The 16,568-nt window shown below is 36.8% G+C and overlaps 1 protein-coding gene across 5 annotated transcripts in view; it reads left to right on the forward strand.

The window, feature by feature from the left end:
• Positions 1-4,596: 4,596 nt before the first annotated feature.
• LOC130929540 (phosphatidylinositol 4-phosphate 5-kinase type-1 gamma-like) overlaps positions 4,597-16,568 on the forward strand; it is a 61,454-nt gene continuing 49,482 nt past the window's right edge. For 2 of the 5 annotated variants that reach the window (XR_009066914.1, XM_057856753.1), the window contains exons 1-3: positions 4,599-4,992; positions 16,059-16,084; positions 16,182-16,271. Coding sequence is in view for 4 of the 5 variants with exons in the window: in XM_057856753.1 (XP_057712736.1) it covers positions 4,905-4,992; positions 16,059-16,084; positions 16,182-16,271 (204 nt within the window). In the remaining variant the exon portion in view is untranslated. The other 3 variants (XM_057856752.1, XM_057856751.1, XM_057856754.1) reach the window with 3 other exon arrangements.

Consider the following 16,568-nt stretch of genomic DNA (forward strand, 5'->3'; position numbering starts at 1 on the left):
ATTTACGTAAAAATATGGCATATTTTATAGATGGTTTGAATTGCGATTAATTACGATTAATTTTTAAGCTGTGATTAACTCGATTAAAAAATTTTTTTTGACAGCCCTAATATATACAGTGGGGCAAATAAGTATTTAGTCAACCACTAATTGTGCAAGTTCTCCCTCTTGAAAATATTCGAGAGGCCTGTAATTGTCAACATGGGTAAACCTCAACCATGAGAGACAGAATGTGGGAAAAAAAAAATCACATTGTTTGATTTTTAAAGAATTTATTTGCAAATCACAGTGGAAAATAAGTATTTGGTCAATACTAAAAGTTCATCTCAATACTTTGTTATGTACCCTTTGTTGGCAATAACGGAGGCCAAACATTTTCTGTAACTTCACAAGCTTTTCACACACTGTTGCTGGTATTTTGGCCCATTCCTCCATGCAGATCTCCTCTAGAGCAGGGATGTTTTGGGCCTGTCATTGGGCAACACGGACTTTCAACTCTCTCCACAGATTTTCTATGGGGTTGAGATCTGAAGACTGGCTAGGCTACTCCAGGACCTTGAAATGCCTCTTCCGAAGCCACTCCTTTGTTGCCCTGGCTGTGTGTTTGGGATCATTGTCATGCTGAAAGACCCAGCCATGTCTCATCTTCAATGCCCTTGCTGATGGAAGGAGATTTTCACTCAAAATCTCTCAATACATGGCCCCATTCATGCTTTCCTTTACACGGATCAGTCGTCCTGGTCCCTTTGCAGAAAAACAGCCACAAAGCATGATGTTTCCATCCCCATGCTTCACAGTGGGTATGGTGTTCTCGAATGCAATTCGGTATTCTTTCTCCTCCAAACACGACAACCTGTGTTTCTACCAAAAAGCTCTATTTTGGTTTCATCTGACCATAACACATTCTCTCAGTCCTTTTCTGGATTATCCAAATGCTCTCTAGCGAACCGCAGACGGGCCTGGACGTGTACTGCCTTCAGCAGGGGGACACGTCTGGCAGTGCAGGATTTGAGTCCCTGGTGGCGCATTGCGTTACTGATAGTAGCCTTTGTTACTGTGGTCCCAGCTCTCTGTAGGTCATTCACTAGGTCCCCTCGTGCGGTTCAGGGATTTTTATTCAACGCTCTTGTTATCATTTTGACGCCACGGGTTGAGATCTTGCATGGAGCCCTAGATCGAGGGAGATTTTCAGTGGTTTTCCATTTTCTAATAATTACTCCCACAGTTGATTTCTTTACACCAAGCGTTTTACCTATTGCAGATTCAGTCTTCCCAGCCTGGTGCAGGTGTACAATTTTGTCTCTGGTGTCCTTCAACAGCTCTTTGGTCTTGGCCATAGTGGAGTTTAGAATGTGACTGACTGAGTTGTGGACAGGTGTCCTTTATAACGATAATGAGTTAAAACAGGTGCCATTAATACAGGTAACGAGTGGAGCCTCGTTAGACTCGTTAGAAGAGGTTAGACCTCTTTGACAGCCAGAAATCTTGCTTGTTTGTAGGTGACCAAATACTTATTTTCCACTCTGTTTGATTGTTAAAGAATTTATTTCCAAATTAATGTGATTTTCTGTTTTTTTTTTCTCTCCCACATTCTGTCTCTCATGGTTGAGGTTTACCCATGTTGACAATTACTCTAATCTTTTCAAGTGAAAGAACCAATTAGTGGTTGACTAAATACTTATTTGCCTCACTGTATGTATGTATGTATGTATGTATATATATATATATATATATATGTATATATACATACAGAGATCTGAGTCCATAGTCCATCAAAGAAAGAACCAGAAAATTAATTGACTGCTCAGTGTAATTTAAAACTGCTGAATGGAAAAAATAAGCAATAAAATTGACCGCACTGTACAGAAGCTTAAGAAGCTCAAAACCCACAGAATTTAGCTTAATGGCGGATTGCAAGCAACTATTGAAGACCTGCTGCTCTCACTGTTGGTTTTTATTGGTCAATATGTTCACCTGCTTAATCTTGCTTGTACTCGTGTTGTTGCCTCAAGTGGTCTATTACGATATAGCTGCATGGGGCTTATCGATTGTACCAAAGGCATGAAAACGAAACTATCAGTTCACAATGAGGGAAAAAGAAAACAAACAAAAGTAACGTGTTACGCAGGTGACAATTTGAAAAGGGGAGAAGCAGAAAGTACAGATACGTGCTGTAAAATATAATGAAGTAAAAGTAAAAAGTACCACTTCATATCTGTACTCAAGTAAAGTACAGACAAACTGAAATGGATTTACAGTGGAATGAAAAAGTATTTGAACCTTTTGGAATTTCTCACATTTCTGGTGATCTGATTTTTGTAAAAACCACACAGATGAAAATACAGTGTGAAAGGAAAAATAAGTGAACCCTCTGCCTTAGGAGACTTAAACAGCAATTGAAACCATTTAACAAACAACTTCAAGTCAGGTGTGTGCCCAAAAACTGCCCTGCCCACTATAAAACACACACCTGTTCAGAATTGTTTTGATGAGAAGCATTGTCTGATGTGAATCATGGCTTTGTCAGAAGAGCTGTCTGAAGACCTCCGATCAAGGATTGTTGATTTGTATAAAGCTAGGAAAGGTTAAAAAAAAAACATCTCTAAAAGTCTGGATGTTCATCAATCGACAGTAAGAGAAGTTGTGCATGAAGGGAGAGTATGGCACTGTTGCTTCTCTCCCAAGGAGTGGCCGTCCACCAAGGATGACGCCAAGAATTTAGCGTGGAATAATCAGGGAGGTAAAAAAGAACCCTAGAGGGACTGCTAAAGACTTCGAGAAATCACTGGCGCAGTCCAATATCTCTGTTTACACATTATGTAAAACCATGGCCAAGAGTGGTGTTCATGTGAGGACTCCACTGAGGTAGCCACTGCTGTCTAAAAAAAAAAAATATTGTTGCTCGTTTACTGTTCGCGAAAAGGCAATTGGACACTCCACAGACGTTTTGCCAAAATATTTTGTGGACAGATGAAACCAATGTTGAATTGTTTGGGAGTAAAACACAACACCATTTGTGGAGGAAAAATGGAACGGCTCACCAACATCACCTCATCCCCGCCGTGAAGCATGATCGAGGAAGCATCATGATTTGGAGCTGTTTTGCTTCCTCAGGGCCGGGACAACTTTCAATCATTAATGGAAGAATGAATTTAAAGGTTTATCAGGATGTTTTGCCGGAAAACATGAGGCAGTCTGTCAGACAGTTGAAGCAAAAAAAAAAAAAAAAAAAAAGATGGATGCAGCAACAAGACAATGATCCAAAGCACCGAAGTAAATCAACTTCAGAATGGTTTCAGAAGAACAAATACAGGAGCTGCTGTGGCATGACCTAAAGACATTTGCCACGTTTACATGGAGCCAAATATTCCAATTACAATCGGAATATTTGTTCAAACCGAATAAATGTGTTCCATATAAACACCTCATTCGGAATGAACAGGCCCAAACCGAATGAAATTTCATTCCGATTCACAGGGGTGGAATATTCCTTTTCCCAAACCGATTAGAAGTAAAATTATATCATGTAAACAGGGAAGCGGAATGGTGTCTGGTTGCGTTCTTTCTGCGCATGCTCCGTACTGACATGGTGACGTCACTTGGTGACGTAAGTAACGTCACTTGCAACATGGCTTCCAAGCATACGCACAGCGCACCCACACAACTTTTTAAATGAACGGCGTATCATTCTGAAGTTTTGTTTCCACTCGAAAAGTTAAAACAGCAGCTGATCTGACGATCGATCTCCATGTTTTGCAACGTGACGCTTTGTTTTGATTAATCTGCGCATGTCAGACGGCAGTTGTCAAACGTCCTTTCGGAATAAAAGCAGTCACATGTAAACGCTGGATCGGAATAGATGAAGTGACATGTAAACAGCTGATGTGAAATTTCCATTCGGAATGATTTGAATCGGTATGAATAAAAGTCAGCATGTAAACGTGGCTAGTGATTCATGCCAGACATTCCAGGAATCTGACTGAAGTAGCCTACAGCAGTTAAGTAGGGAAGAATGTGCTAACATTAGTCCTGATAGATGCGCCAGACCAATCAACAGCTACAGGAAGTGTCTGGTTGAAGTTATTGCTGCCAAATGGGGTGCCACAAAATATGATGGTCCACTTACTGATTTTCCTCCTTCTGTCATTGTTTGCATACTATCCTCATTAAAATATGAAAACCTATAAATGTTTGGGTGGTTTCAGTTCCAAAAGGTTCAGATATACTTTTTCATACTACTGTAAGTACAGCAACTAAGTACTGTACATTTACTTTGTTACACCCCACCACTGCTTTCATATAACAATAATAGTTTAGTGCTCAACTGAAAGATGACATTTGCTTCTCGCCTCAGTTCAAATGGATTAGGTGGCTATCATCCTCAATGGCAGACGATGAATAAACGAGTCTATAAGGACATATTTCAGATTAGGTTAAAATTCGAGAGTAAAATCGAAATCACCTGGAAAACTATTAAAACGGTAAATCTGCATAACCACAGTAACGAAGTATTTTACTTGATTACTTTCCACTTGATAGAATTCATACTTACATCAGTGCTTGCTTAATTTCTATTTTCCCGTGATGGATGTTCGCAGAATGCATTTGTTATCTCCTAATTTGCAGATTATGCTTCATCTGAGTGGTTGGTTTTGTTCTCATGAAATAATGACGTCACGATGTGTAATTGCGTAGCTGCACGAGCATCCGTCGCGAGTCAAGTGACGCACAGTAGCAGCGGGGCGGCTGAAACGATGACACCGATTTGCTCTCACTGCTTACCGCTTACTAGTTCCGTGTTATTGCAGTACTTTTTAATGAAGTTATGTAGAATGTATAATCCTGCCAAGGCACCGTGACGGTGATGTGACGGCATTTGGGCGTCTGGCAAGTGGGCTAACGTCATGGAGATGGACCGAGTGACTGCGGAATCTGGCCGCAGGAACGAGGGGGAAGCGGGCCTCAGTTTGCAGCTGGATCTGGCTGACACAGGTGTGCATTTTAGACTACGTTTTTTGGAATTGGTAGTGGCTGTATAGCGCCTTATATACTCGACGGTGGTAGACGTCCAAACTATTTTGACGGAGAGATCACTGGCAGCCCTCCCAGTCAAAATGGATTTGACGTATAGCGCCGTCAATGGCACAGCTAGTCCTTCCAGTTTTAATTATTTGGATGTGTATCGTTGTTATGGCAGACAATGAGCAAATTGCTTTGAAATTTAATAATAATAAAATAAAAAAATAAATAAAAAAAAGTAAAATGTTTTAAATTTAAAAGAAGTATATGTAAATGTAAATTTTATATTAAAAAATATCTTTATATAAATTTTTTTGTTAAAAAAAAAATATATATATCTTTATTTATTTATTTATACAGTTTAAATAAACTTTGTCTATTGTTGTCAATGGCAGGCAATGAGTTCAATAGTCTATAATTTAAAATAATAATAAAAAAAACTTTACAGCAATAGTAAGGGTCATAACCAGAGTGTATTTTTGTTTTTAGTCATTTTAATGATTATTAATGTCTTATTTTATTACAAAAAATAGCAGCTTGACCTATGAAGTCTTAAACTTCTACAACTAATTGATGATAAAATGAATTGACAAAATGTGATATTGTTGGGCGTAAATAATAGATCATGAATCTTCTCAAATTCATTAAAAAAAAAAAAAAGTACTCATTATTATTTCTTATATTAATAAAACAAAAGGAAACCAATTTCATTACGATACGATATTAAATTCTTTGCACAGCGATATGATGTTTGCTGGTATTACAAAGTTGGCTACAATTTAATTCAATTTAAGGGCCTTCGATTTCATTCGATATTATGTGTAAATAACATGCAAAGCAATTTTGATAATTTTTGACCATTTTGTTGCTGAAACATTTCACAATTTAATGAAAACTAAAGGGGCACTGATCGATTGGCCAACTGATTTTCTGATTTTCAAACGATTTAATTGATTTTGGGAGATCACTGATTGGTCCATCACGAAAAATGTAACTGATATTGTCCGCTGATCGTTTCTAGAGTCAGTTAGCCATATTAGGTAGCTAGCATTTCATTCATGGTCAGCAATATGAGCTTATAGTAAGTGCACTTGTTTGGTATTTTTATACTTTCGCAACTTTAGCATAATGTTTACAATTGTAACGTCTGCTGTTCTTTGCTAGGTTAATGCTGTTAAAGTTTGGAATGGAATTTATAATTTAGTAGTTATATTTATATGTATATATATGTATTTAACTTTTTTCCATTGAACAGGATTGTTTTATTTGTCACAACATATTTGCAATTTGAAACAGCAACATGAATTTATTGTTAAATTAAATAAACTGATATATTTTTAATAAAAGTGACTTCTAGACTTAGCCCAAATAATATATGCTTTAAATGATTTTATGTAAAACACATACCACTAACTATTAATATTAATTAGTTGAATATTAATAGGGACTAAGAGACAGAGCACGTGTGTATGACTCGTATCATTATTAAACACATTATACACACACTCAACCCCTCTCTCAACACAGAAAGTTGCCAGAGAGAATAAACACCACAGGCTGTATGATGAAAATGTTATTTTGAAATGATGTTTACAATGGGAGAAGACTTAACAAATCTAGGGTAGAGAGGAAACTAGTTAGCCCTCTTGGCATCCTAACTAGCCACGTTATCTGCCTCGATAACAAGCTTATGTTATAGTATTTGTTTTACCATCGCTAGAAACACTGAACCAGCTCGAATGAACTCTCGTAGCTGGTGGAAAAAGTTCATTACAGCGTTTACTTACTTTAAATTTTGTGTGACGTGATGGCTGATGGTCACGAAAATGTGAAATCATGTTGGAGGTCCTGCTGTCCTTCCCCTTCGAAGCCGCGGCAGTCTTTTTCTTTTCGGGAGCCGAAGTACTCCCATCGTATCAATTTGGTGTTCGGCCATTGTGTCTATTCTACAGCACAGCGACAGATAAAGGGCAGGGCAACAACCGGAGGGGGAGTGGTCAGCGCTGCCGCTTCTTGCCACGTTTGTTTCACTGCATTTTTGGGACATAAAAAATAGCTAATACTAGAGCCGATCGATCGGGTCCGACCACGTCATTTTCAAGGTATCGGAATCGGCAAAAAAATATCGGCCATCCCTTTTTTTAATATATATATATTTTCTAATTAAATCGTTTTCTAATTGTATTTAACGTTACAGACATAATATGTTACACTCATCCTTAGTCTTTAGTTTAGGCTTAATGTAGGGTTATCAAATTTATCCCGATAACGGCGGTAATTAATTTTTTAAAAATGTATCACATTAAATGCGTTGCACGACCCACTCATGCATTGTCGTGCTCAATCTGTAATGGCGCTGTTTTACCCATTTAGAGAGATAAAAGGCAGCGTAAAATGAGTAGAGTGAATTTTGGCAGCCTTTGAAGCCTTTTTTTGATAGGCTAAAGCCTTACAATCCCTCTCCCTACGATTAGAAATATCATGGGAAGCAATGTGGGGAAGCAAGGTAGCAATTGATCTTTTTCTTAACACCTTATGTTATTTCCCAACGCAGAGAACATATATCAATTGGTAGCACTACGCACAGTCATGGTTCCACTTCCCATCATGCATTTGGGTTGAATGGCTGCAGTATCATTTACTGAAAGGTCAACAAATACCCTAATTGGCAATATTTAGTCACAATATACAAAGTCACAAGTCTTTCTATCCGTGGATCCCTCTCTCAGAAAGAATGTTAATAATGTAAATGCCATCTTGAGGATTTATTGTCATAATAAACAAATACAGTACTTATGTACTGTATGTTGAATGTTTATATTCGTCCGAGTTTTATTCTTTTTTTTCTTAATGCATTGCCAAAATGTATATGATCGGAAAAAATTATCGGGAATGATTGGAATTGAATCGGGAGCAAAAAAAAAAACAATCGGATCGGGAAATATCGGGATCGGCAGATACTCAAACTAAAACGATCGGGATCGGATCGGGAGCAAAAAAACATGATCGGAACAACCCCAGCTAATACCGTACTACGGCATGACAGAAAATGCTTGTGGTTTTGAAACCGTGACGTTTTCATACCACAGTAAACTTGAAAACGGAAACCGGCACATACCTAGTAATGAGCAGCACAATGCTAGCATCGCAACAGATTAGAGCAACACAGTGATATATCAGTGATAAGATAAAAGCAAAAGACTGTGAGGAGCAATTTAGAGTGAAAAACTGTTATTTATGTGTATCGAAATACAAATAAACCTGCACATAAAGTAAGAAAAAGAATCATTCTAAGAATTAAAATCTTATATCCAAAAAATTTCATTATGGTATGTTTACTTCTTACATATTTGAATAACCAAGGTTGTATTTTGCTAGGTTTTGAAAGCTGTCATCTAGTGCTGCAACGATCAATCGTTTAACTCGTGTTGTAAGATTAGAAAAAAGCATTGAATCAAGTTTTGTTGCTTCGAGAATTCTTTTAATTAGAGTGGTGTTGTAATGGTTTGTTTTGAAAGTGTTTGCATTTATTTTTATTCATTTGGGTGGATACACTGCCCTCTGGTGGGAACAGTGAATGTGACATAACTCATCTACCATGGCTGGATCCAGCTGCTCACTGTTAAGACCAATATAAGGTTGTTCATTTTTGTTTGAGCTAATATGATCTATTATGCTTTCGGAATTTTTTCCAGAAGTATATTTTGCAGTTTTTTGTGGGAATGTGTGTTTGAACGATTTGTTATAAGCTTTGTAAAAAAAAAAAAAACCAAACAAAAAAAAAAAATAGTAAGCATTTTATAGCATTTAAGGTAGCAGAATTAACCAATTGTTCTTTTGTTGTACTTCTTTATGAAAACCTTTCTTTTGATAGCTTTGCATTACAGTAATGAAGGAAATTTACCAAATCTATCTAAAGAAATAAACGCAGAATACTATGATGACTGTCATTTTTTTTTCAACAACATTTTAAAATACTTTACTTCTAGTAAAATATCTAATTGACTAATATTTAAAAAAAAAAAAAATCGCACCTTGTAGCCCTCTTTTGTCTTGCCTTCTTTATGTTGCATTATGGGTCAGAATAGCTGTATTTAAAAGAACACTGTGAAAATGACGGCACCATGAACCCAGTGCAACAGTAATGAAAGCTGCATGCTTGGACACTAGATTTTCCTTTAATATATATAATTTTTTTTTACAAAGTATGAAACCGTTATAGTTTAATATAATCTGCTAAAGGCTATAGTTTTAAAAAGATGTGTACCGTATTTTTCGGGCTATACGTCGCACCTGAGTATAAGTCACACCAGCCAAAAAATGCACAATGATAAGGAAAAAAACATATATCGTCATATATGTCATATAAGTCGCATTGGAGTATAAATCGCATTTTTGGGGGGAAATTTATTTGATAGAATCCAGCACCAAGAAAAGGCATGTCATCTTGAAAGGCAATTTAAAATACAATAGAGAACAACAGGCTGAATAGGTGTATGGTATGCTAACATTACATGACGCTAGAAGTTAGATCGGGCCTAAAAAATCCAGCCCGACCCGATCGGCCTGCTGGTATTAAAGCCCGACGCGGCCCGAGCCCGATCAATTAACTTGATTTGCTTGCCCGAGCCCGAAAACCCCCGAAATTTTATCTTTTATTTGTAGGCACGAGCCCGTTTTATTTGTGAGGACTCAGGAAAAAGAGGAAATGCAGGGATGCGATGCGTGGTTGCGTTTTGTGTGATAACGTTTGTGACGATGCCTGTACATATATGCATAATGATAACAAATTAAAGCCTGTCTTTTGTTACGAATTCTCCTAGTTAAACAAGACTGTAAGATGAATATTCAATAAAAATTTATATCTTTTATATTTGCATGTCTGTTCTAACAGGCGGATAGTGGATTTGACATTTATTTTAATCTCCTCAAGTTGGCAGAGAAAAAACGAGAAAAAAAGTTTTCTCAATATTTTAATAGTCTACATATTTTTATGATCATTATAAATGCATTTAGACAACGAAATAACGCTGGAAAAGTTTGTTAAATATATTTCTTGTATAAGCCGACACAGGTTCTGTATAGCACCTTCAACAATCAATTTGAATCCTTTCCATATCCCACTCCTACTGCAGTTGTTTGCTTTTCAATTCCCCTGTCTTTAGTTTGTTTTTCACTCCTATTGCTGCTCCATATCGAAAAGGAAATACCAGGATGCTCGCGGAGGGTGCCACATGGCGCGGGAGGGGAAGATTGAAAAGAGAGCCACTGCGTTCACGTGCGCAGGCATGCACAGCGCCTTCTCTGTTTTATCCAAATTATTTATTTTATTTAACATCCATACATTGTTTTCGTATAAATATATGAATATTTATTTATTTTAAAAAAATTAGCGAGAGAGAAGTCGGCCCGACCCGACGTAAATAATCACATACAGAGTATGAGACGCACCCTCCGCCAAACTATAAAAAAAAAAAACCTGTGACTTATTGTCCAAAAAATACAGTTTTTTTTGTTTTAAGTGAAATTGAATATTTATGATGCTATATTGAGGTGAAAACCTTAAAGCATGCATCCAAGCACCTTGGACGCATTATGGTAATGAATTTACGACTTTAAAATCAGTAAAAAAGAATATATATATATATATTATTTTTTTAACAAATCGTGGACTGGGCTACGTAATAGACATAACCACCTTTCAACTAAAATGAATATCAGGTTTTCATGACCATATCCCTAAAATCTTAATCTACGTATGTCTCAAAGACATAGTTTAGTTTAGCTTCATGAGAATCACCGCTTGGTTGTTGTTTGCTTGTGTAGATAACGTAGAGTAGCATGAAACATGTTGACACCTCGCAGTAGGATATAATTCCTCAAGCTCGCCCCATCTTTGCGTGTCTTTTTCCTCCTCCCTGCCAGATCTGATAAGTGCCTTACGTAATGCGACATGGAATTATAACATAAAGCCCCACGCTAATCCCTTGTTGATATCGCTTCCAAGAACCTCAGCGGGAAAAAAATGGTAGAGTATACTTGGCAGATTTATGATGTTTAGATCCAAACAAAAATTTAATCTTTTCAGTGAGATTTTCGATGATCGATGTACAACATGTAGCGTCCAATCATTTTTCTGCTGTGAATTTGAATGAGTTTAGTTGACGTCCAAAGCATTCGAACTGGGAGGGTGGCAGGGAAAGAACAATCGTTCATTCCCTGCCAACCCTCCCACTTCGAATCGACAGTGTAGGTATTTGCTATTCTATGATATTTAAAGGCTTTAAATGAGTTCCTCTGAGAGTCAAAACAAGCCCCTTTTAGGTATTTTTTTCCTCTTGTCTTCAAGATGATGGCACCAAATTCTTTCTTAACCCTAATCCTCCTTGTGTATGTGTGCCTGTGCCCCTGGTTTAATCCGCATTGTTATGCTTGACAGGCTTTGTTGTAGCATTAATCCCCAAATTTGCTAGTCTGAGTGAATGGCTTTACATAGAATTGCACCTTTAAATACTTCAATTAGATTCACACAGAGTCTAATTTTCACAAATACGCGGATAACAAAACATTTACAAAATTGTTTCTTCTGGGTTAGCACTCGGAGGATGGAGTGGCTCAGCAATCATTTTATCCGAACAATCAAGTGATATAGCCAAATGCAAATTCATACAATTTAAAACATTTCTACATCAAGTAATGCTTTCTAAAATTTCAATGTGAATACTAAAACACTTTCGAAGTAAAATTTTGTTTAGCTTTTTCGGATAGATACAGTGGTACCTCGCTTCGACAATCGATCTTTTCGACATCCGACGTAAAACTTGACTCGCCATTTGTTTCTACATCCGACAACATGCTCGAAATACGACGACATGAAAGCGCCGCAGACGGACGCACGGCGGATTTTCTTGTGAGAAAAATCAGAACAGGTCCCAAGGAGGGTAGCGTAGGTGGTGAAACAAGGAAAAAGTTGACGCTTACCATTGAAATTAAGATGCAAATGATAGAAAAATATGAGCGTTGGGTGCGCATCCGTGACCTGGCTCAACAGCACAGCCGTAGAATGTCTACATTCTCCACGGTCCTCCTCCGACCTCTGTTCGTCAGTCTTTATAAGTTAAGGTGACAATTCTTATTGTGGTAACATCGCCAAACAAATCGCCAGCTTCATCAGGTTTTTATCATTTATTTTAGAACTTGTCTAAAACAACACGCCTACTGTCCACCACAGTTGACGGTGTTCTCAACAAAACATTAAAAGTGAAAGTAAACTCTCAACTGCACCGCTTCCTCGCTGTCAAGTCAGCGACGCTGTGCGTTCAGGTACAGCACACGAAACACGTCCTCCACACTAGAACCGGATACGTTACATAATTACAGGAATTATTATTATGATTATTTTATTATTTCGGTTTTCATCAATAATTTGTTTGTTTTGCTATGTGTAATTGCCATTTGTAATAGTACCAGCATTATTTATTAAGGATTTAGTATAGGTTTTTGGGCTGTGTAATGAATTAATGGAATTATAATGTATTCTAATGGGAAAATCCTGCTCGATATACGACCATTTTGACTTACAAACAAGGTCCTGGAACAAATTAACTTTGTATGTAGAGGTACCACTGTATTACAATGCGATTAATGAAGGTTAATTAATTACAAAGCCGCGAACTTAATTAATTTTTAAATCTAGTCCCACCCGTAATATTCTTTTTTGGCCATTTCAAAATACAAAGGGGCTACGCTAAGACTACAATTTTACATCAATTAATATGGGGCCGCAAAATATTGACCTGCTGGCCACGGTTTCCCATTAGAAACTCTGTGAACAATGCTGTAACACAGTGGTCCCAAACCAATGGGCCGGGGACCTGTACAGGTCCATGGCGCATATGCTACCGGGCCAAAAAGAAATAATAAATAATTTATTGATGACCGCATTATGGCCTTTGCCTCTTGACAAACCAATCTGCCTGCCCACTCCATTGACTAGTCCGAGTAGAGACATGTGGATGTCGCTCTCTAGTGGTGGCCGCTATTATTGGGATGTTTACACACCTCAGTAGCAGCTCAACGCCAGTCAATGTAAACAGTAACGTTAGCTGCCTGCTGCTGGATATGGGCCAGAGCCATGCAGAAAGAGAGTTGTGACACTCTCTGATCTTGCCACAGGTGGTTACGTGGTTCACGTAGACAAGCACAAGCAGCGCTGTAATGGTTTTTGATGGAACTGACAGCACTAATTGCGACATTTATGGTAAAAAAAAAAACAACATGTCTTTGGACAGCTTTTCACTGGGAAAAGGCCACTTGAGAAGTCAGAAGAGGAGCCTACGCCAAGTCCACTCTACATAATGTGTGGCCAAAAGTTAGCAAACGAGAAAATGAAGGCTTCAAAGCTGCTCACGCGCATAGAGACTAAACACTGGAATAATGAATAAGCCAAGGGCGTAGGTTTGCATAGGGACCGTAGGGACATAACACTACCAACTTTTCAGGATGCTCAAAATAGCTAGCTGAAAATGATCTTAACAGACGTATTTTAAGCGAAAAGTGTTTATTATTATTTTTTTAATCTTAAAAGAAAACCTTGTTTGTCAGATATGTTCTTAATTAAAGAATATTGTTTAAAACATTATTTGAAAGAATTTTTTTCTCGCTTCAGGTTAAGAATGACCAACTTTTACATGTACGGATGGGCTCAGTACGAACAAATAGTAATATTTACTTAAAGTAAGTGGAATAATCCGACGCATTAATCTTTAGCCTTTAACACTCAAAAAAAGTTGGAGAAATTATTTTACTAGATTTAACAAAAATTATCAGAATAAGACGTTATAAATTTGCAGCGTGAAAGTAAGTAGAGGTCAATACAGATTTATTTTTCATTAATCACTTAGCCTATCAACTAATTAGGTCCATATTGGTAAGAAATGTAGCCCTGACCCCCATTCACCAAATATGTTTGGTTTTATTAATGTCCCGTCCCCAGCAAAAAGTGTACATGCAGATTATGCTGTTATATCGTCATCAACAAAAGCTAATGCACTGAGATGATCATACATCGTCGCGAACCGTAATGCTAAAGCCAAGAAACCTTTCCCGATTGGAGAAGAACTTATTATGCCTGCAATCAAGGATATTTGCCGTCAAGTTTTAGGAGAGGCCACTGTTAAAACAAGTTGAGTCAGCATCTGGTGAGTTACATTTTTCCTGCACTTAACGTTCCTTTTCAGCCCCGTCGTGTTATTTTATATTTGCTGTATTTTTCTGCTACATATTGCCGCTCTGTGAAAAAAAAAGTCCCACATAACACTGGACCGTGGTGCAAAAAAGGTTGGGGACCACTGCTGTACCACTTAAACCAGGGGTTGGCAACCCAAAATACTGAAAGAGCCATATTGGACCAAAAAATGAAGGCAACACATGCTGTCTGTATCTATATTATCTCTACTAACCTTCTATCACAATGACTGAAGACTGACTCCACATATACTGTATATTGAGCCTTCATGATTAAATGTGTGTTCAAATGGATTGGACGTCTACTAGGGATAAACAGATTTAAATTCACAGCAGAAGGATGATTGGACACAACTTCGATTGGCCATCGATCATCCTCAATGGTATTGACAGAGTTAATTAACAAGTACTCGTTGTTAGATAGCGTGACGTCTCCTAATCCCTGCGCGTGCTTGGTTAGTGATGTGATCTTTAGACGTCAACAAATGGTGACTGGTAGATTAAGGAGTAAGCCAATCCAATAGAGTTGTTACCTTCTCAGTTCCAATGGGATTCTTGCAGGAATAGAAATCTCAAGAGTGTCAACGGCTTTCATCTGATTGCTGTGTCTTTAACGTTGTAACCGCTTGCCTTCCTTTTATTTTTGTTTGGAATACGTTTGCTGTTCTGCTAGGTAAGTTAAGATATGACATTGTTGTGTCTCTAGTCGTAGAGGCATATTTAGTTGAGTTTAAAAACAACACCTATGTATAACAACTTATTTTCTGCCATTGATGGCAATAGACATCCCATTCATTTTGGTGTCTATTTTTTATGTAAAAAAACCAAAAAGTTAAAAAAAAAACAAAAGACAAAAAAATTAAGAATGTAGAAACTTAATTTAAATTTTTTCTTGTATTTTTTTTTGTTTTTTTTGTTTTTTGGATTTAATACCAAATCACTACAATAGAAAAAAATAGTCTTTCTCCTCATTTTTTCATCTTTCATCAAAGGCTATAGAAATCAGATCAAATTTGTCATTTTGTTTCCTTTTTTTTTGTTATTTATTTATTAGAAAATGAATTAAAGAAAATATTAGTTTTTTAATCCCTTTTTGTTTTTAAAATTAATTTGCTTAAAAAATAAAGAAAACGTTAGATTCAAGAATTTTAAATAAATCAAATATGCACAGTTTTTTTTTTCATTTAATCAAAAGTTATATACTAAAAGATATTCTCGTCTTGAAAAAATATGAAAATACATTTTAAAACATAATTAAAAAGGGAAAAAATACAATTTTCCTTTTTTCGTTCGATTGAAAAAAAATCAAGTGCTGGATTTGTTTTTTTTTTTTTAATTTATTTTAAAAAAACTTTTAAAAAACAGTTTTTCATCTCTAAAATATATTTAAAAGAGTTCAATTAAATACATTAAAAGGGAAATAATTTTCCTTTTAGAAAACAATAATAAATTCATAAAATAAGTTATTTTTTATTAAAGGAAATTAATACATTTTTTAGAGAAGAGGACTGTTACATCGTACCAGGTCTTTGCTCTTTCTTTATTTGCACCTTTTCAGCATCATTCACAATGATAGAAGTTTAATTATGTGGCTCTCAAAAACTTCATTGAAACTCTTTAAATAAGTTTATCACTTGTACATGTTTAACCCATATGAAGTGGGAGGCTGCGAATGAGTGTTCGCTTATTTGCTGCCACTCTCCCACTTCGAATAGATTGGACATTTTGTGCCGTCAGTGCGGCCAATGAGTTAAATGTAACCATCATGTGACCTTGTATTTCTCGCTCTGTAGATCCAGCCAAGAAGGGTCAAGCAGAGGTGAGTGTTGCTTCACAATCTTGTGTTTTCCATGTAGCAAAAAAAAACCCCCAACAGATTCAAAGTAATATAATAAAGTCTTATCTTTTGGAAACAGATGCCGTCCCCATTCGGAGCGAGCCAAGCTCATGAGAAGAAAATTGGCCACAGAAGAGTAGATGCTTCAGGAGAGACAACATACAAGAAGGTTCCGAGGTTTTTTATTTACGAGCAGTTATTGTTTGATCTACGTGTACAATTTTGAACCGCCGTAAAGTTGCCCCCCCCCAATCACGCAAATTCATAGATATAAGATGTCATTCGTTTGTGCGAGTTTTGAAGTCGTTTGTGCTGAAAAAAAAAAAAAAAGTTACTGCTGCTATTGTTTTTAAGAATATTGACATATTAATCTCGAGTGATGACATCACGCTTCCTCCAATTTATTGCAAAATGGACCCGAAATGGTGCTGTTCATTTTTTTCAACATATGTATTTAATCCCCAAA

Source organism: Corythoichthys intestinalis, chromosome 14 (assembly GCF_030265065.1).
Source record: "Corythoichthys intestinalis isolate RoL2023-P3 chromosome 14, ASM3026506v1, whole genome shotgun sequence".
Taxonomy (NCBI): domain Eukaryota; kingdom Metazoa; phylum Chordata; class Actinopteri; order Syngnathiformes; family Syngnathidae; genus Corythoichthys; species Corythoichthys intestinalis.